The 21,224-nt window shown below is 40.0% G+C and overlaps 2 protein-coding genes across 4 annotated transcripts; one reads left to right on the plus strand and one right to left on the minus strand.

The window, feature by feature from the left end:
* Positions 1-5,843: 5,843 nt before the first annotated feature.
* hdc (histidine decarboxylase) lies at positions 5,844-9,933 on the plus strand. Of its 2 annotated transcripts, none has more exons than XM_080287472.1 (12): positions 5,844-5,984; positions 6,094-6,266; positions 6,377-6,490; positions 6,568-6,690; positions 6,786-6,923; positions 6,996-7,139; positions 7,653-7,719; positions 7,826-7,988; positions 8,118-8,208; positions 8,285-8,383; positions 8,484-8,585; positions 8,861-9,015. In XM_080287472.1, exons 1-12 carry the CDS (start codon positions 5,957-5,959, stop codon positions 8,870-8,872), a joined length of 1,254 nt encoding a protein of 417 aa, XP_080143598.1. In that variant the 5' UTR covers positions 5,844-5,956; the 3' UTR covers positions 8,873-9,015. The 2 variants fall into 2 exon arrangements, with proteins under 2 accessions (XP_080143598.1, XP_026019640.1); XM_026163855.2 differs by having other exon boundaries at positions 5,846-5,984; positions 8,484-8,584; positions 8,856-9,933.
* LOC113020143 (long-chain fatty acid transport protein 2-like) lies at positions 9,754-16,503 on the minus strand. Of its 2 annotated transcripts, XM_026163865.2 has the most exons (11): positions 16,399-16,503; positions 15,905-16,073; positions 15,393-15,602; positions 13,629-13,787; positions 13,291-13,415; positions 12,941-13,135; positions 11,767-11,857; positions 11,493-11,691; positions 10,565-10,662; positions 10,202-10,332; positions 9,754-10,112 (listed from the first exon to the last, which is right to left on the minus strand). In XM_026163865.2, exons 2-11 carry the CDS (start codon positions 16,023-16,025, stop codon positions 9,939-9,941), a joined length of 1,503 nt encoding a protein of 500 aa, XP_026019650.2. In that variant the 5' UTR covers positions 16,026-16,073; positions 16,399-16,503; the 3' UTR covers positions 9,754-9,938. The 2 variants fall into 2 exon arrangements, with proteins under 2 accessions (XP_026019650.2, XP_026019664.2); XM_026163879.2 differs by lacking the exon at positions 16,399-16,503 and having other exon boundaries at positions 15,905-16,392.
* Between the last annotated feature and the right edge of the window lie 4,721 nt (positions 16,504-21,224).

Genomic DNA, 21,224 nt, shown 5'->3' on the forward strand with positions numbered 1-21,224 from the left:
CATAACTCTGTATAGTTAAAACAGTTTTATTCTGCCCAGTGATTAATATGTTTTTGGTTCTTTTGTTTATATATAGAGCCGTGTGAAAAAGTGCACTTCAGACCCAGCCACGCCGTCAGACAAAAACTGGTTTGTCCCAATGACAAAACTCCCAAACAGAAACGAAACCACGTAGTATTTGTTTGCAGTGCAGCAGGAGTACTCAGACCTCTACATTCTAGAAACTACAGCTACTCCACCTCAGCAGGATGAGACTCAGCTCACTCTTTTGAGGATGCCAGTGTTCACATTTTGGACAGACAGGACAGATGGTTTGAAAGAGGAGTGAAAGAGGCCGTCTATGTCTACTGTGCACCACCATCTTTGACTACAGGGGGTGGTTAATGATACCAACTGTATGTAACCTACTGTGCAGATTTGAGAACCCTTCCCAGGCACCTTAACACCCACTCAAGCCTTGTGTCAGTTAATCTCAATGAGTCACATGATGGTTTCACCCAAAACCTCTGCTGATAATGATCCACACCCCTTTTCACACTTTGGTTTGTTCGATGAGGCACGTGATCACTAGTGGGTCAACAGCCCTCTTAAGGGACAACTCCCACTAAGGTTTAAATACCTGGGACTCCCCACCATTTGGTTTTAGAACTGAAAAAGCTTCTCAGTTGAAAGGCGAAAGGGCTCGAAGAGACTTAATAAAGTCCAGTCTCTTTTCTTTTTAAGATCCATTACCTGGATGACTGAGAAGCTACACTGACATATTCTGAGGAGTACCATCCCAGTAAATTCACTCAAGGTCAGATCATGCAATGCACAGACAAACCAAGGGCTACATGTCAGGTTCCATTGGCTTGTTAAATGTTGAAAGCTGCTTCTCTCTAAAAAAGGACACAGCAGTAAGGATTAGGTTCACAAAGTTGCATCAGGACAAACCTTTGGACAGACAAAAACAAAGTTGAGATGCTTGCCCATAATGTACAACACCACAAGCACCTCATACCAACTGTCAGTGTAGCGGTAGAAAGGTGATTATTTGGACTTACTTTCAGCCACAGGACATGGGCATGTTGCATTCACTAATCAATCATGAACTCCATATACAAAGTGTTGTGGAGTTAATAATGAGATTATGATGAGTTAACAATCTTTCTAAACAGCTCAAGCTTGGCTGAAACTGGTTCACAGATTAGAAGAATTGTTGGTGTTACAGGGGCTCAGTCAAAGTCCAGACCTCAACTTGATTGAAATACTCTGGAGGAACTTTAAGAGCCCGAAAATAAATATTTGTCCGCAAACATAAATGACCTGAAGCAATGCTGTAAAGAAAAATGGGTCAAAATTCCTGAGAGACCAATAAAGTCATACAGAAAATAGATATTCCTGCTAAAGGGGGCTCTGCAAGCTGCTGAATCATGGGGTCTAATGAGTTTTCACAAGGCTGCATAGAGACTCTACCTGCTCTTCAAATGGACAGCTGAGAGGAAAATGATGAGCTGTTGAAGTCAACACAAAGAAAGCTTGTTTCTAAGTTGGCTCTGACCTTCAGCTTCTTTTCTTTCTTCTACTGTGATGGGCTTCCCATACAAAGGAATATATTCACATCTATATACAGTATGTAATTCCCTTTTACATCAAGGACATTGTATATCATGTATTGTACTGTACTATAGTAATGGTCAGTTTTGAAACTGAAAATGAATCTTTCTTTTTGAAAGCAGAGCGTACTTGTATTTTCTTAGGACTGCCCTATTAACAGTAGCTTACAGCCATGCCAGACTGGTCTGCAGTTAAACCAGTCTGATCTGTTGTACACACAATGGTTCAAATGGAACGGATAAGTGCTGCTTTTGTCACATTCATACCATGATTTAATAAATCACCTGTTAAGTTGTGAGTTTTACATTAAAGTAATTTTAAAAAAGTGAAACAAAACAATAAAAAAGCAAAGCTGTTATTAGATAAGTGACTTTCTGCATTACATTTTTTATTTGGTTCATTATTTTCTACCTCCAACATTCCTCCTATGCAAGGGGAACATGTTTAAACTGACACTTAGTTGCTTTTCCAATTTTTTTTTTAACCTTCAGTCACAGCCAGTCTCATCATTAGTCGTTAGTTTTTCCTCTCTGCTCTTCATGCTGTTGTTTTGCTTTTTTTGGTTTGCATTATCAAGCTCAAAGTTTTCTTTGTGACGGGCTTATGTTGCACAGCTATTTTCAGCTTATTTGAATAAAAGCAGCAGAATCAGACCAAATAAGAAGCACTCTCACTTTGATGTCACAAGGCAGCGATCAGGCTTCATTGCACAATAATGCTTAAACCCGCTTTCATCAGGCTCAGCCTCTCAAATTTAAAAGCACACAAGGAGCACAATAGTCACAGTGTACTATGCTCCATATCACATAACACTTATTTCTGTGTATAGTAACACACCCACTCCTGCCATTAGTCATTGCATGCTACCAGTTTTCCTACATAAAATCAAAACTCTTTGTTCTTGATCAAATTTAAATAACCAGTTTGGCTAGTTTAGAAGAATCGTTAACCTATGTGACAGTTTGGAGACCAGATGTCAGATGTAAATATATCTACATAAACTCTTTAACCATTTTAACAGTAATAAACGATACTTACAAAATTGTTAATAAATGGTTTATAAACTGTCCATGAACATTTCTTCGCAACTGAGGTTAAGAAACACTGTAATTCATCTAGTAACACCATATGGATCGTTTTTAAAAATGTATGTTTTAATAAACAGTTACTTAAAGATTGGGCAGATAGTGTTGCAGTGACGTAGATCACAAGGCAGCCAGTCCAGAGACCATGTTTCATGTCCTGTGTCACTCTCAGATTGGTTGAGCTCGTGAAAAGATTATGATTTTGGTTAAACTAGACCCATTCTCAAAATTAACCCTGCAGACTGGAAAAGGTACGTACCTACAGTGTTGGGGAGTAACGGAATACATGTACCGCCGTTACGTATTTAAAATACAAAATATGAGTAACTGTATTCCGTTAGTTACCGTTTAAAAGGGTGGTATTTAGAATACAGTTACTTTGTTGAAATAAAGGGATTACGCGGCGGTCTTTTCCTGTTTCATATGTAAGGCTATGCCCTCTCTATTTTTTGTAATTCCACACAGGTGGAAACCCAAACAAAACAGCATTAAGAGGCTCAAATGCCCGTGTCTCAATCTCGAGTCTCATAATGACGTGAAGAAATATTTTTTAAAATGATTTAATATGAAGGCAATAGCAGAGTGTTACAGGCATAGCCCTAAAGAATGTAGCCTCATGGGCAGTGTAGTCCGTGCTGCAGGGAGAATGGACTGCCATACCCGTTATGTATCTATGAGCGAGGGAGGGAGAAAAAAGGTGAGTGGAAAAGTACGACTTGTCACTGAGCAGAAACGGGAGCTGGAAGCATGTAAATATAATAATAACCACTGCAGCCAAAAAAGAGTGTCTGACGAGCCCAGGTGTAAGTAAGCTGTTAAGACTCGAGTATACACTGTGTTCCTGTTTTCCTCCGAAACAATAAGTTCCGCTGGAGCAGCCTTTCAACGCCTCTCTCTGTCTCTCGCCAGCAAAGTTGACCAAGACAACAAAGTAAAGCTAGTTTTCGGCTACGAGCCCGACAGGGAAACCGACGTGTTAGCCAGAGGTCCCTTTACTACGGTTTGGAGCTGCGGACCTATTTTATATACGCGCGGAATAGTTTTCTATATGAGATCGCTGCAAAAAGTGCAGCCTCACCTAATGTCCACCCTACTGTTACTCATTTTATATTAAGATTTAAAAATCTAGTTGCTATTGAGTAGCCTTCAGTAATAGTAATGAATCACACAGGAACAGGACATTCATTAGTTGTAAAAAAGCATGATAATATATTAAGTAATCCAAAGTATTCAGAATACGTTACTCTCATTGAGTAACGTAACGGAATACGTTACAAAATACATTTTGGGCCATGTATTCTGTAATCTGTAGTGGAATACATTTCAAAAGTAACCTTCCCAACACTGCGTACCTACTAGTACCTACTTAAATGTGACCCCAAAGGCTCCGTGTTGTGCACAAGGAGCCATGATTTCATGTTGTTTACACCCAGTTCTGACTCCACCATCTGAATGTGGCAGGAGAAATCTACTCATCAGACCCGGCAACACTTTTCACATTTTCTGCTGTCTAGTTTTGGTGATCCAGTACAAACTGTAGCCTCAATGTCCTGTGCTTAGCTGACAGGAGTGGGTATCAGTGTGGTCTTCTGCTGCTGTAGCACATCTGCTTCAAGTTTTTGATGTGAAGAAACTTTTCCCAGAGAAGTGCTCCTCACTGGATATTTTCCTCTTTCAGACCATTTCTCTGTCAACCCTCACACAGTCATTTAAATCACTTTTCTTTCCCATTAGATGCTGTCATGCTAATGTCAAATGGAGTTGTTGCTGTGTGACTGGCTCATTAGATACTTGTATTCACAAGCAGACAGTTGTATGTAAGAATTAGGAAGATCCACCTCACCTTTGCCACTAAAAGTGTGTCACAGTACCTGCAGCAAAGAACAGCCTGTGTGTATCTCTGGAACCACGCTGGGAATGTGGAGAAGTTCAGTGATGAAGCCTTTTCTTGCTCTCAAACCAGGCACATTTGATTAGAAGCTTCCATGCGAAGTTGCTTGTTCGCAGCTTTAATGAAGGAAATGATAGAATAAACACTGATGCAAGTGCATTTATGGATTTCTTTAACTTTGTGTGGTTCTTTTCATCTTATGTGACAAAACTAATGACATTTTAAATGAAAGAATTATACTATTATTAGAGAGCAGTAAATGGTTAATGGTAAAGTTTAATCAAGTACAAGCGTGCACAGTGTGTTACAAAAAATAACTACAAATGAATTAAAATAAATGAAAGAGTAAAAAAATAAATCTTCCGTTGTTGCTTGCCAGTTATTCATTTTTGATTCATGAATTCATTGATTGATTAGATATGTTTACATATGTCTTAGATAAACATGTTATTAATTTCAGTGTGCTTGCTCTCTCTCGGTGACTTACCAATAATGCGTGCTTTGTAGGTTTGAATTGTGGCTCGATTGTCATCCAGCGACTGGTTTCCCCAGAGCACCACATGAGAGCTATCACATGCTGAGCACAATGCATAGTAAACAGTGCAGTGTGCGAACAGTCCAGGTGCTGCTCAGGCTTTTGTCAGGGTTTAAAAGGCTGCAATAAGCTAATGACATAAATGGTTTTCCCTCATCATCCCAGTACCTTTTACTGTGTTTACATTTATTGTTTGTTTATTTTTTTTTACTTTTATTACTTTGTGAAGAGTCATCATACATTGAAAATATCGCTCATCATGATCCATCATCATTCATAACCTGTTGGAGTAAGAAGAGGGGAGGAAATGAGACTGGAGGTTAATTGTATCGAATTGTGTTTCCCTAAAGATTAAGGGTCAGAGAGATGTCACCAAATATATAATTTACACACACGCACACAAAAAAAAAAAAACAGAAACCTTGTGAGGGGGCCTGAACACCAGTTTGAAAATATAAGGGTCTCTGTATAATCTGATTTGACACATAAATTATTTTTCTGCATTACAGAGGGATTCAGGTGTAATGGTGAAAAAGAATTCTTCATAACTTTTATATAACCTATTACACTATTGATTATATTGTTCTAATCCTGTATCATTTCACGTGGATATGAAAAAAAATTAAATCTCCGGCTGCAAGAGGAAAGTAAATATTTAGTGCAAATGTGAAGCCAGTGATGGAAAAAATACATGAAAGACATTTGGTTCAAATGCGTCACCAATTTGGGGCGTGTTCTTCACAACAGGATCTATATAGTGGTGTAATCTCTGCTCCCAAATACACAAAGCCTCACTGCAGTCACCTGTTACACACGACAAAGTAACTCGAAGAGGTCTCATCTCCGAAAATGCAAGCTGAGGAATACAATCGCAGAGGTAATCATGGACTCATTTTGGATGATGTTGATATTTGACTTCAAATGCCAACAAGCACATAATAAAGAAAATGAATATGAATAACTTGCAGTGATCTCTTATTGATCAGGTAAGGAGATGGTGGACTACATCACAAAGTACCTGGGCTCCATCAGGGAGAGGAGGGTCATTCCTGATGTGAAACCTGGCTACATGAGGCAGCTTCTTCCTGAGGCTGCACCTACGGAGCCGGAGGACTGGGAGAATATCTTCAATGACATTGAGAAGGTCATCATGCCAGGGGTAAGTGTCGCAGCAAAACCCAATTTAAATTCACCTTGCTTGTTCAGTTCACTGAAATGATCATGAAATACATTTATGGCAAGCGAGTGTTTTCCTATCTCTCTGCCCAGGTGGTTCACTGGCAGAGCCCTCACATGCACGCCTACTATCCCAGTCTGACTTCATGGCCCTCTATGCTCGGGGATATGCTGGCAGATGCAATCAACTGTGTTGGGTTCACTTGGGTACGCAATGACCAAAAAGACAATCAATCACATGCTACCATCTGCTTCAGTGATGTCTTATTTGCTTGTTTTTTCAGGCCTCAAGCCCAGCATGCACAGAGCTGGAAATGAATGTGATGGACTGGCTGTGTAAAGCACTAGAGCTCCCCTCTTTCTTTCTTCACTACCATCCTGACAGCAGAGGTGGAGGCATCCTGCAGGTGTGCAACATCCTAATCTGTTTGCTCTAGAGCCACGAAGTTTACAGTCTTTCGGGGCCTCATTGTGTTTCTGACCTACTTGGCTCTCTCGTCAGAGTACAGTCAGTGAGAGCACACTGGTTGCTCTGCTGGCAGCCAGGAAAGATAAAATCCTGCAGCTGCGGGCCGAGCTTGACCAGGACGTGGACGACTCCGTCATAAACTCAAGACTAGTGGCCTACGCTTCGGATCAGGTAAGCTGCACAGGAGCTTCCTATCAGCCTGATAAACTGAACCGTAAAACTGATCAGATGTTGCTTTTATAGGCTCATTCATCAGTTGAAAAGGCAGGACTGATCTCACTGGTGAAGATCAGGTTTCTGCCGACCGATGACGAGTTGTCTCTGAGAGGAGACACTTTGAAACAAGCCATACAAGAAGACAGGGCAAGAGGACTTGTCCCCTTCCTGGTATGTGTGTTTGAAACCTCAATGGGACATTTCTGCAGAGAATTTAAGAATCCCCATATTGTTTTGAATCTAGTAGCTTACCTAATATGTGCCACAATACCCATCACATTTTTAAAAGCATATACTAACGCTGCAGTATATAAAAATCAGAATCGGCAGACTGTAGCATCAGCCAATCAGTGCCTTTGTTTGATTTTTCTGCTGCATGGCAAACACAGATGCATGCAGAAACTGTTTTACAATCTATTTTTTTGATGGTGCATTTAAAGAAAATCAAATGTCTGGAAGTTGAAGTTCAGCTTCATTTCTTTTAAAACTGAAAAGTTGTCCGAATAATTTCTTTTTAAACTTGGAAAAAAATATGAAAATAAGTAGCAAAACGTTGTACATCATTAATCAGGACACTTGTATATCATCTCATATCATGAGGAAACTGTGATTTTTAGCTTCAAAAGTACACAACAAACCCGTGTTGCATGTTGGATCTCATCTGACCCATTCTGTCATTTTCAGCTGTGTTCAACTCTGGGAACTACTGGAGCGTGTGCCTTCGATAAGCTATCGGAACTGGGACCAGTCTGTGTGTCTTTTAATTTTACTTCCAAATCATACTGCAGAGTCAGACTTATTTTTTTTCTTTGCATACATAAGATGAAGTTAGAAGTGAAATTGAAATCTTTTTGCAGGTGAGGAAGAGGGACTCTGGCTCCATGTTGATGCCGCGTATGCTGGCTCTGCCTACTTTTGTCCGGAGCTCCGCTGGTCAATGAAGGGCATTGAATTTGCACACTCTTTTGTTTTCAACCCTTCTAAGTGGATGATGGTCCATTTTGACTGCACAGCATTCTGGTGAGTAGAGACATTTAAGCCATACCTCAACTCTGTCTCTATAATATCTGCAAAATTACATCTGACAAAGTGCAAATTTAAACAGAAGAATGCTTTTAAGCTGGTGATTTAATTAACTGTTGATCTCAGGGTAAAGGATAAATACAAGCTCCAGCAGACCTTCAGTGTTGATCCTGTTTACCTCAGACATGAAAACTCACTGGCAGCCACCGACTTTATGGTTCGTCATCATTACTTATTCACCAGTTCAAAATGTTACAGTCTCATCTGAACACTACTTTTTTTCTTTGGTTCAGCACTGGCAAATACCTCTCAGTCGACGCTTCCGTGCTCTGAAGCTCTGGTTTGTTCTGCGCTCCTTTGGATTGAAAAACCTCCAGGCTCATATCAGACATGTAAGTGGCATTCTTCTAAAATAGATATCAATATTAGACTTCCATTATAGAAAGTGTATTTAATGTGAAGTTTTGTTTGTTTGCTTTGGGGGTTTTTTAGGGGATTGAGATGGCAAAACTCTTGGAGTCTCATATTAGGAGCAACACAGATTTTGAGGTTCCTGCTAAGAGGCACCTCGGCCTGGTGGTCTTCTGCCTGAAAGTATGCAACTTGTCCTTGTACCTGAATTGTGCAGTAAACTATAAATATGTTGACCTTATAGTTTTCACCAGAAAATCATTACTGACATGTGCTAAGAAGTCCCGATTACGCCTTGTTCAATGGTGGTTTGTTATATACCTGAATGTGGTCAGCTAGTTCCCAGATGAAATGGCAACAATAGTAGGAAAAGGGTAAACACAGATGTCTTAGTAAGGGTTTTGTGGCTTTACACAAAGACTTATAAACATTTTATTGTATCTTCTTTTTGTTGGGAGGGAACACTTTGACCCAGGAGCTGCTGAGGAGACTGACCCGGTCAGGCACCATGTACCTCATTCCTGCGGATATTTATACCAAACGCATCATCCGGTTTACGGTGACCTCACAGTACACTACTGCCGATGACATCCTCAGGGACTGGGGCATTATCTGTAAAACAGCTTCCACTCTCCTGGCTGAGACACAGGCTTTGAATTATGCAGACCAGTCACAATCAGGGGAAGATGATGTAATAGGTGATGAAGAATACCAAGACCCGGTCTTAGACACCGGGTCTGATGAGAAAGAGGATGCTGTTGCCAGGCTGGAAAAAGCTCAAGTGGAGTTGTGGATTGACAAAGCTTGGAATCGGTCTAGAAGACCAATGCGATCTCTTAGCTGCAGCAGCGAGCCCCTGCCTTACACTTATATCAGGTCCCTGTGTGGCTATGATTTTGAAACGAGGCCTATAGTCGAAGATGCTGCTGGTGGCCTTCCTGTGCCTTCAACAACAGGATCTGGTGCAACAATAAATATTGAGGAGATGCCTTCAAATGATCTGGGAAAACAGGTCCTGAAAAAGCTGACAAAGTTCTACAGCGTTCCCAGCTTCTGTAACCAGTGGGTGCAGTGTGGTCGGCACCAGCTCTGCTGCCCTCTGAAGGTTTCTCCAGCAGCTCAAAAGCACTTACCCTCCACCTGCAGAAGAGTGAACTGTATGTCTTCCTCTGCCGTAACAAACACAGCCCCCCCTCCTACGCCACTGGAAACTTCCACTGCTCCTAAACTCCTCTGACGAGCCCAAAACCAGCACAAAGTGTACCTCACATCCACACAATAATTCACCTATTGATTGATAAGCAGTTTGCTTCAGCACACAGTCAACCAACACAGTCACCAAATAACAGTGTCGGCGATATGGGATTTACTCATATAAAAATCATTTTAAAAACAAGAAAGTATTTCAGACTAAACAGTTGAAATATAAAAAAATGAAATGCATGCCATTATATGTTTGTATATCCACAATGTAAAGATTAATGTAAACACTAATGTTTTTGAGACTGACAATAAAAAAATCAGCGCTGAACTCGTTTAAAGCCTGAGTCTTCCTTCTGCAATGCAGTTGAATAACTCCTGAGTCATGGGTATGTAGCCCTTATTGTCTTCCAGGTAAAACAGAGGATCCTTGATGAGAGCAGGGTTAAAACCTTCCTCTGCCAGCTTCACCTTCATCTGCTTAAAGGTGCTCGTCACTACCAATGCATCCTGCCAGAGAAAAATGAAATGGTTACGGGATTATTGCTAAGATGTATGCAGATATATCTTAATGTGATCATTCATTGAACTTTATTTACCTGTATGCGAACGAAGCGTGGTCTTGCGTAGCTGGGCAAGTAGTTTTTGACATGCTGATATAAAGCTTTGCCATCAAAGTCCATATTTTCTTTCAGTTTCAGCGCTGCCATTCCAATTCTTCCCTCATGTCCTATTCAGTGAAGGTCAAAGTAAAAAGAAGAAAAAATACCCTCAGAATCCAGACATTAATCCAAACATTCAGAGTTTTTCCTCAGTATGTCAGAAATATGCGATTAATCTCAGAATTCCAAGAAAAAACTTCTGAATTCTGAGTTTTTTTCTTAGAATTCTGGAAAAAAAAGATGTTTGTAATATTTATGAGACATACATCACAATAATCTTGCTTTTAGTGTCATTATTACCTGGCACCTTCACACCATAGACATTAGCCTCTTCAACAAAGTCAACTGCGAGCAGGTGGTCAGCCACCTCCGTGGTTGCCACATTTTCTCCTTTCCACCTGTAACAGATATAATACAGAGTATTTGCAGAACTCAGCTGCAGTGTATCTTTTTTCAGCAGGGACACACAAAAGTAACAAACTTCCCTAAAACACTGAGATAATAGTTCATCAAAGATGTTTAGGTTTAACTATAAAGAATAAAATACTGAAAGCAATTAGATTAGACTCACCACAGTGTCCGTAATTCTGAAATTATATATGATATATCCTAAACTTGAGGGTTTTACTGTTTTTTCCATAGCTTAAATTCTATTTCAAGTGAAGAAGTAAACTTTCTGGCCTTATTTTACAACTATAACCCCAGATTGTAAGCAATCTGTTAAACATTCATCCAGCTGTTCCAGACAGAAGGACAACTGCTGCCTAAGCGCAAACCTGTATTGATCCCGTATGTGTCAGTAGTATTGGATCAGTTGAGATGCATTTTTTCTAAACACTGAGTCTCTGTGGCTTTTAAACCCCAAAACACGCTGCACCAAAAATTGGTCCACCCCACGGATCGGTTTCCCCAACACAAACAGAGTAATATAGTGTATGCTGTAAAGTGCCAGGAGGATTGCCAGGATTTATACATTTGCAGGGCAGTGGACACTCTTTCAATGATGACGATGTACACATCCTGGACGGGGAGGAACGCTGGTTTGAGTGCAGTCACTTGGATGAGTGACATAACGTTTCTCCCACTGAAAACGCTACATCCAGATTAACAGAATCAACTTTTTGGGGGTCACACTAAGTTGTGCTTTTAAGACAAAAAACACTCTCTGGTACTCCTTGTCCTGACCTTTCACCCAGATTGTCAAATTCATTTATTATGTTTCACAGACCTGAAAGTGTCTCCAATGCGGTCTTGAAAGAAGAGAAATCCCTCGTCGTCAATCTTTAGAAGGTCGCCACTGTTAAAGTACATGTCGCCCTTCTCGAACACATCTCTTAGCTTCTTCTTGTCTGTCTGCTGCTTGTCCTTGGCATAGCCACTGAAGGGTGTTCTTTTTCCAATCTTTGCCACAAGCAGACCAGTTTCTCCTGCGAGTAAAAGTAACAGTATACGTTTAAATAGCAGCTTAAAAGGCAAGGCGGCACCTTAAGAGACAGGCTCACCTCTTGGGACTTCAACACAAAATCCTCTGGAGTCTCTGACTGGCTCCTCTTTTTCTGTGTCAAACCTTATGAGGGCATATTTGCATGCCATCTGAAACAGTTTACAGATACATTGAAGAGAATAAGCAGTTAGTCATATAAATCATGCCACATCTCCATATACAGAGGTCAAGTTAACCTCTGAAAAAAGGCTCACTGGCCTCACAGAGACTCACAGCCAATTGTCCACCAGTGGCACTAGTTTCAGCCATTATGCAAATGTACTCTTTATAAGGTTGTTGCATTCAGCTGAGACTGAAGTTACTTGAGTGAAAAAAAGGTTTCTCTAAAAAAGCTATGACTTAAGCCATGGTTCTTCTAAGCATGGCTTAGGTTTGCAAAATTCATCTGAACAAACCACAAGACCTTTGGGAAAATGAACTGTACACAGTGGCATATTTTGTGAAAAGCAAGCACAGCATAAAAACTGTGAAGCAGGATGGTGAAGAGGAGATGGTCTGGACTAGTTTTGCAGCCAAAGGACCTGATCATCTTGCAGTCATTAAGTTGACCATGAACTCCTCCGTATACCAAAGTATTCTAGAGTCAAATGTGAGACCATCTGTCTGACAACTGAAGCAACTTGAAGTGACATTATAAAGAAAGGTGGACTAATGTTATCGTTTTATAATTATGTAACTTTAGAATTGAAAAAGGGTGTGCTTTTCTTTTTCACATCTATCCATCTTCACAACCTTGCGCCTCCATATTTATCCGATCTTTCCATACATACTCATCCCCTCGTACACTCCGCTCTTCTTCAGCTTCCCTTCGGTCTCTTCCACCTGCTCGCCTGACTACCATGGGACTCAGAGTCTTTAGTTATTCTGCCCCGAGACTTTGGAATGCACTTCCACCAGATCTCTGGACTACAAACTCTCTCATTAATTAGAAATCACGTCTCAAAACCCATCTATTCAGAATTGCATACCCTTGATTCCGTCTCGGTCTATTTTTACCTTGCTTACTTTTCATACTTTTCATGCTGGCTTTTTTCCCCTCATTTACCTTATGTTTAAAGTTTATTTTGCAATATTTGTTGTATTGTTGCATTGTTGCTACTTTTTTGTGACCTTGAGGGTCTTAAAGGTGCCTATAAATATAATGTATTATTATTATTATTATTACATCTTACTTTGTAGAGAAAATGTTCTCTGCCAACAGCTCCAACTTTCCCACCATAGTTGATAAAGCCAACATTCCCTTCAGTTGCTCCGTAGCATTCACGGATACAAATGTTCCCAAATCGCTCCAGGAACTCAACCCAGGTGTCTTCCCTTATTCCGTTCCCTACGGCCAGTCGGACCTTATGATCCTTGTCATTGTCTCTCTAAAAGAAGGCCAAAGGAGAGGTGAGAACATAAACAATGACCATAAGAAACAATGCTCCTGACTGAAGCAGGTTGGTAGAAATCATTAAAACAGTTTGAGCTTCTAATGCATATCCCAATATTGTCATCACTATGACCTTAAATTTGTGTTTACCTTTGGTGTGTTGCAGAGGTAGCGCATAACCTCGCCTATGTACTGGATGACAGTCACATTGTACTTTCTACAGTCATTCCAAAAGTTGGAGGCAGAGAACTTGCTTCTCAAAACAACAGTGGTGCCTAAAAATGGAAAGATACAGAGTTCAGCAAATATGCCGCTTCATGCTAAGAGTTCAGTGTTGTAAACTCTGCAAGGCGAACTTTAGGACTTCAAAGTACAAACAATGGAAGCGGGTGTAGTTTGAGGTCATGTATATGTTGGTTTAACCTGCAATAAATTCAGTGGAAATCTTGATTTGTGGTTTTATTTTTAGGTAATGTTTCATGTATTACCTCTTTCTATAGTTCCACAAAGTCCCATAAGAAAAGCAGCACTGTGATACAGAGGGAGATTTATGTAGATGACATCATCTGAGCGCACACCAGCAAAGGTCAGGAGAAAACTTCCCCTCCAAACCCTCTTGTGTTTAAGCACAGCTGCTTTTGGAAGCCCTGTAAAAACAGATGTAGCACAGTTAGTCCTCATTCTCAGGTGTCCCACCAATTTAATACTGTGAACTGTGAAAACTCCTAAAATATAACACTGTGCAGACATGGGTCAATATTCTGCTTAGATAAATAGATTTTTTATTTGTAATATTTTTCATTATAGGATTATTTCATTAATTTATTTTTATTTAGTTTGGGTTTTTGTTTTTGTACACTAACTGGTACCTTACACCAGCGGTCCCCAACCCTTTTTGCGCCACGTACGGACCGGTTTATGCCCGACAATATTTTCACGGACCGGCCTTTAAGTTGTCGCGGATAAATACAACAAAATAAAACTAGTACCGGTACCGAAAAAAAAAGATTTATTCATAAAACACGTGAAAAGACCCAGGAAAACCGAGTTAACGATAAAAACGATAACAAAGTAACGCTGAAAACCGATAAAAACCCTGAAAACCATACATTTCACACCTGAGCCTCAACTCTCGCGGCCGGTGTTGTGCCAAAAAGTGATTTCCAATGTTTCTGTGTATTTTTTATGTGTAATATCTTTACGTATGTTCGTAAATAGACTTCGGTGAACAGGGTTTACAAAGGGGTTATATAGAGAATTAAAAAATTATCCGTTTTTCACGTATCTTTACAACTCTGTGTTACTTTATAACCAATCTGGCCCTTTATCCCCACTTAAATATTTTTACAGAACTATTGTAATATTTGCTACCATTTCTGCTGTGCTCTTGGCCAACTTACTCTTACAAAAGACATTTTTAATGTTAATGAGATTTTTTAACTGCATAAATAAAGGTTATACAAAAGTCACTGCCAAAAACTGATTGCGGCTTCTACCTTGTTACACGAATGTTGTTTGTGGCTCAAGATGACTTTATGTCATCCATAAGGGATGCATTTGACATATGTTTCACATATTATAGCCCAACAAGTTACTTATAGCAGTTTAAATACGAGCAATCAGTTTTTGGCAAATACCGGAAATCAGTTTTTGGCAGACAATCACTTTTTGACACAACACCGGTACCAAATGACTCACGGACCGGTAACGGTCCGAGGCCGGGGGTTGGGGACCGCTGCCTTACACCCGATACAAATAAAATATATTTTACCTTTTTGGATATACACGAATTTCACTTCTTATCTACACCGTATACCTATGTACAAGGAGTTTGGTTGTATCCTTACACGTTGGCTAAAATAATGCAAACATATTATTTACTCTTATAAATGAAGTAAGCTAACTAAAACAAGGAAAGTCAGACAGTTTCTTTCATGTGAGCGTCGCTTTGAGTTTAATTTCCAGCTGTCTCTCTTTTCTTTTTAAAATCCCAGACATCCCTCTTAACGGATCCATCCTACATCCCGCTCTGACGTCAATTAGGAGCGCGTGCACCTGGACCAAACCAAATGATGAAATAATGAGGGGGTTTTTTATGGTGATAGGTTAATAATTTTCATGAAAAAAGCTAAATGACTATTGTGCTGTTTTCATGGGATCCTGTCAGTCATTAGAATCGTCATCACTTTTCTCCCCACTGCTCCTTCAATTACTCAACCTCTGCACGAGGCCAGATAAGCCCTCGAGGTTACCTGTGGTTCCTGATGTGTAGATGTACACCGCAGGACTCTTGATGTTAATGCTGGCCCTGAGCTGACGGGACAGGGGCTCGTCTGACTCCATCTGAATTTTGTCAGAGAGGCTTTCGATGCCGTCCACATGACAGTGCTCACGGAGGATAAACACAAGGATACCCTGCTGCTTCAAAGTGGGCAGCACCTCCTCTATTGCTCCTTGAAGGTCTGAGAGCGAGGGAGGTAAAAAGAAAAGAGGTGCTGATCAGTCATTACAGGGTTACATAAATGTGTGTTTAATAAACAGTCGATCTATTTGATGGTGAAATTAATAAGATATACCCATGCAACTTTAGTGCAGTCCAAACCTCCCAGATTAAAAAAAAATAGTCAGAGATACAAAAAGATCTTTTTAAATGAATTAGACAATATGATCACGTGATATTAAAAAACGAAAGATATGCGCACGTTTAAAGTTAATTTCATTAAAACAAACCCCAACAGCTTACTGCAGTATTTACGCAGCTTACCAGCGCCAGCGATCAGGACTTTGGCTTCACAGCAGGAGAAACAGTGCAGCAGGGATTTGGATCTTATGTTGACGTTGAGGAAGGACGCTGTGCATCCCAGCTTGGACAGTGCGAGCCACATCCATACAAACCACGGCTCGTTGCCCAAGAAGAGGGCTACCGTGTCCCCCTGCTTGAGGTGGGCATGCGTTAACAGAGCCCTGGCCACTTTGTTGCTTTCTCTGTCGGCTTGGCTGTACGTGTAGGAGCTTTCCTCGTAAACTATGAACTTCTTATGCGGATGCTCCGCCACTTTGTCTAGAAAACGATCTAAAATACTGTAAAACTTTTTCTCAATTCTGCTCAAGCGTATACCGACATAAATGGAAATAAATGTGCAATATAAATCTTTCAAAAAATAAGGATTCCGAAAGTAAATTAGTATGGGTAAAACCGCCAACGCGGTGCACAAAATATATGCAAGCATTTCTTTAATCAAGAGGAATATGTCAGACCTGCTGCTGGATCCAAACGATCGACTTTCAGGAGCCTCCAGCACCTGTTGGATCATTTCCGTTTACTCCTCCTTAACTTTCTCTCCCCTTTTCCTCTTTTCTTTACTGGTGAGGAGTCATGGGAATTTGATGAAGTAGTAATCATTTAAAAACCGAGGAATTATATTTTTTAAACATAGGCCTATATATCGCCTGATTTTTTTTCTTTAATGTTATTCACCTGGTTACTCCTAACAACAAGTTCACATTAGGGCATTCAGGGGCCATTCTGAGGTATTGATAGCTTATGTCTCATATGACCCATAGTTACTTCAAACCAAGACTGGATTTTGTTACTACACTACACACGGCACACACTCGTAGACATTTATTTTAATTTTATTTACACTTTCTATTCACACTTTAAAGAAATATTTGCCACATGTCATAGAAAAACTTTGTTTGCAGAAAACAGGTTCCTTTCTTGGTCTATTTTTTTTATATATATTAAACCATCTTCCACCATCACTGGACCTGTTGAAGAGAAAAACAAATTATTAATTTATAGAGGGTTTATCTTTTTCATTGGATAGTACTGAGACAGATACTAAAAACAAACATGAGACTTATAATTCGGTGTTGTTTCTGAATTTTAATTACTAAAGAAGATCCACTTAAAAAATGTATATCATCATTTTCAGAAATATCTTAAAGGTGTTACCATATTCTTTAACTAATTCCGTTTGACAGATTAGATATAAAGTATGGGATCTAAAAGAATAGATTTCCAGAATATCAAAAAATAAAATCTATAGTAAAAAAGAAATTGAAACCTAATCAAGTCGAATTACAAACACCACCAAGTGTGGTACAATTCCTTAATCTCAAACCCCCCAAATTACTGTCTAAAATACATAAGACACTCTCTAAAATAGATGAGCCAATATCCCTCCCTATTGCAAAATGGGAAGCGGATCTATCAGTCATCTGGTCTCAAATATGCTTGCAAACCTTTAAATTGATTAGAAATCCCAATCTAAAATTAATGCAATATATTGCATTAATTTATGCATTAATTTTAATGCATGCATTAATTTTAAATGCAATCAATGTAGTGTTTTGTATACAAAACACTATATTGATTGCACAGTAAATGTCAATGGATGTTCAGGATGGGTTTTACGTCTTCTAACAACTGCTCACACTGTCAAGGCAATGCACCTGACAATTACATCCATGATCTTTGGTTCTGTCCACCAGTTCAGAGGTTTTGGTGCTCGATATGTGAAAACTTATCAAAGTGTCTCACTGACGGAATGATTTAACCAGAATTATTTAGTTATCTGACATCTAATGTATAATATACAGTTACATTCAGTTCTATGCAATATGTACAACAATTACCTTAAAGTATTAGGATATCGTTGCTGTTGAGCAACGCAGCATCAACAGCGATCAACTCGAAGGAAAATGACAACAGAGGCAAAATATCCGGAAGTTCTTTGGAAATTTTATTACACACTAACACACATTACATCCTCTCTTCACGGCTGCGTTTTAGGGGTGTCGAACTCATGGCCTCGAGGGCCGGTTACAACCAGATTAACTCATACAAGGATTTTTACCTCACCCCTCTTCATAACCTTCTGGCTGATCAATGTAGATTTCATAATCGATGGAAGCGTGTAAACATGCTGTCTTCACATCCATTTGATGGAGTAACAGTCCTGCGCTGCTTTCTGTAACAGAACTCTTATGCTTGTTAAGTTAGCTGCTGGTGAGAATGTCTCTCCATAATCTATCCCCATCTTCTGGCTGTAGCCCTTGGCTATGAATCTCGCTTTGTATTAGTCATTTCCTTCAATGTCACTCTTAACGGAATAAACCAACTTTCCCCGCACTGTTTTCTTCCTCTTTGGTGAAGTGGTTTGGGTGAAAGTGTCGTTTCCCTTAATGATTGGATTTCTTCATCCATAGTTTTAATCCAGTTCTTTGAGTTAGATGATTCTAAATGTGTGTGGGACAGCACACACTGCCCTGTTATCAGTAGTCTATGGTAGTGTATGGTTGCTACCACTGTTGTCAGTTACAAAGTCATTTAGATGACTAAGTTTTCTTCTCTCCCTTTTTGATAAATCCATAACTGTTCGCTTATTACAGCATCTGTTCTGTGTTACAGCTGCTGTTTGGATAGGAATAGTTCCACAGGCATTTTGGTAGTGACTCTCAATTAACATGCACTTGCCCATTTCAAAAAGAGTACACTACCCCCTCGCGGCTGTACCATTTTGATGGGGTAAGTACAGCGCTGATGTCTCATGCTTAATGCCATTTTTCCTTAGCAGGGTTTGGAAATCTCTGCAGGTGAACTCTGTCCCATTGTCCGATCTGATGCATTTTACATTGCCATATGGGGCAACATCTGCTAGAAATTTCTCTGTTTCTTGCAGTGTATCAGTTTTTTGTCTTCAGGAAATATACAAACACTGAGTTTGAATAATCATCAGTGAATGACTGCACATATTTGTACCCATCAATAGATTTAGTGGCCATCAGACCTGCTAAATCTGTGTGTACCATTTGTGAAGGAGCTTTTGCTCTTGTATTGGGATTTCTGTTCCGGGTTTGTGATTTCCCTGGATACACACTTCACATTCCTGATCAGGTCTGTCAGTTTTTCATGTAATTTGCATACCGTTAACACTCTGAAATCTTAGTATATCTTCATAGTTGCAATGACCTAATATCTCATGCCATCCCTGTTCGTCATGACAAGCATTACATTTATCATTACTCTCAACTTCAGTTTGCAAATATATGTATAATTTGCCATACAACTGAATGTTTGAATGTTTCGTCCTTGTGGGTCAACATGTCCTGCCCTTGTTTAAAGTTGACTGTTGCTAATATAGTGGCTGACTTTACTAAGAAAATGTCTTGGGGGTATGATGGAATAAACAGCGCATCTTTCAGCATTGCTTTGCATCACTGGCCTGTATCGTCAATCAGTAACATCTCTGCGTCCCCCTCTCTGTTGGGCGATGCCTCTGTACAGGGTACCATCTTCCAGCTCCTGTGCGTCTCTGGTTTGAGCTCTTGAACTTGGCTATGTCGTTAATGATGTGTGAGGTATCCCAGGTGCCCACCAGCAGGCCTTTTGCCTTAATGCTGTATGCTGACTGCTGCTGCTGGACTTCGATGTCTGCACCCTTGATCCTGAAGGCATAATCCGACGCTTCTGCTTTGGATCCATTGCCGCTCTCATCTGCAACCTTCCTCAAGCCATCTTATTTGTATTTATGTCTAGATGTGATATCATTGTGTGTGTTGCTCTTGCAATTACATTTTTTGCAGGTGGTAGCCTTTAAGTCATTGTTATTCATCCTTCTGTTAGTGAGGAAACTTTTCCTTCCAGGTCCTGCTGGTGCCATTGAGAAGAGCAAGCAGCATCTGCTAAGTGTACTTTTGTGTCACGATCCGCTGTGACAGACCGTGCGGTGGTGTGTGTGGTGGACCCAGGTGCGAACACAAGTGAGCAGACGGGAGTGAACTTTAAACAAAAGCGAGCCTTTTATTGTGGCTGGTAACGCAAGAGAAACAAACAAGAATAAGGGCAGCACAAAAGCAATAACTAAACAGAAACCTAAACTGGGAATGAACTAAGGTAAGGCTATGACTTGGAATACAACAGACCGGGCATGGAAACATGGAGGGTGAGAACACAGACGACGCGACACAGACTGTAAGAAACACAGAGACTAAATACACATGAGGGATGATCAGGGGAAGTGGCCACACATGGGAACGCAGCTGATATACATGAACTTAACGACAGGACAGGAGGAGTGAAACTGAATACACTGACATTCAATACAGACTTTCAAAGTAAAACAGGAAACATGGAGATTAGACATGACATGAACTAAACATAACCATGCAGACATGACTCATGACAGATAGACGCACGAACCAGGGAGACTCAGTACAGGGGAAGATGACAGAAGCGACAGCATGAACTTGACAACACAAGACACACGGACATAAACACATGAAGGGCAAGGGAGGCTATATACAAGGGTAATATAATTACAAATGAGCTGGAATAACTAAATGAACCTAAACAATCAATAAACATCAAAATAGACTAAACACAAAACACTGGGTCGCACGACCCAGGACCATGACACTTTTGGACCACTGAGTATTTGGACTACTTTGAAGTACTCACAGACACATTTCATATACAGCTCTATATTTATACACAATGTTGTTGTTTTTTTGCCAGCTTCTACATTGTTATTTGAATGACTATTTAAAGATATTCTCTTAACTTTTGCTGAAGACATTACAGTTTTGCCTTTGTGCTTTGAGAGATGAGTCAATAACTTAAAGGAGGGGTTCTCGTTTTTGGGGGGGGACCAGGGAATCTTACACTGGGTAAAATTTTTCCGAGGAGCCCCTTGTAAACTTCATGCTGATAAAACTCTGGGTGCTTTGTAATGAGATGCAACTTTAGCTTTGCTGGCTTCATTACTTCATTTGCTAGCACTTAAGGGCACACAGCACATTTTGGTTTTCCATCATCATTCTCTCTCTTTTTTTTTTTAACACTTTCTCTTTATTGATTTTCATCTTATTTTACATACAGAACTAAAGAGGGCAAGGGAAACCAACACATTCACATATGTTCACATATTCCAAAATACACAACGCCTTGTTTTACTTACACAAATTACATATTACACAGGTGCATGTTCCATTCAAACAAATTCGCAGCTGTCTCTCTGCATTACAGAGGTATCAGTTTGTCTGTAACCAACACTTAGTAATTGCCTTTTTGCATGCAA

The sequence above is a fragment of the Astatotilapia calliptera genome, chromosome 1, assembly GCF_964374335.1.
Source record: "Astatotilapia calliptera chromosome 1, fAstCal68.1, whole genome shotgun sequence".
Classification (NCBI taxonomy): Eukaryota; Metazoa; Chordata; class Actinopteri; order Cichliformes; family Cichlidae; genus Astatotilapia; species Astatotilapia calliptera.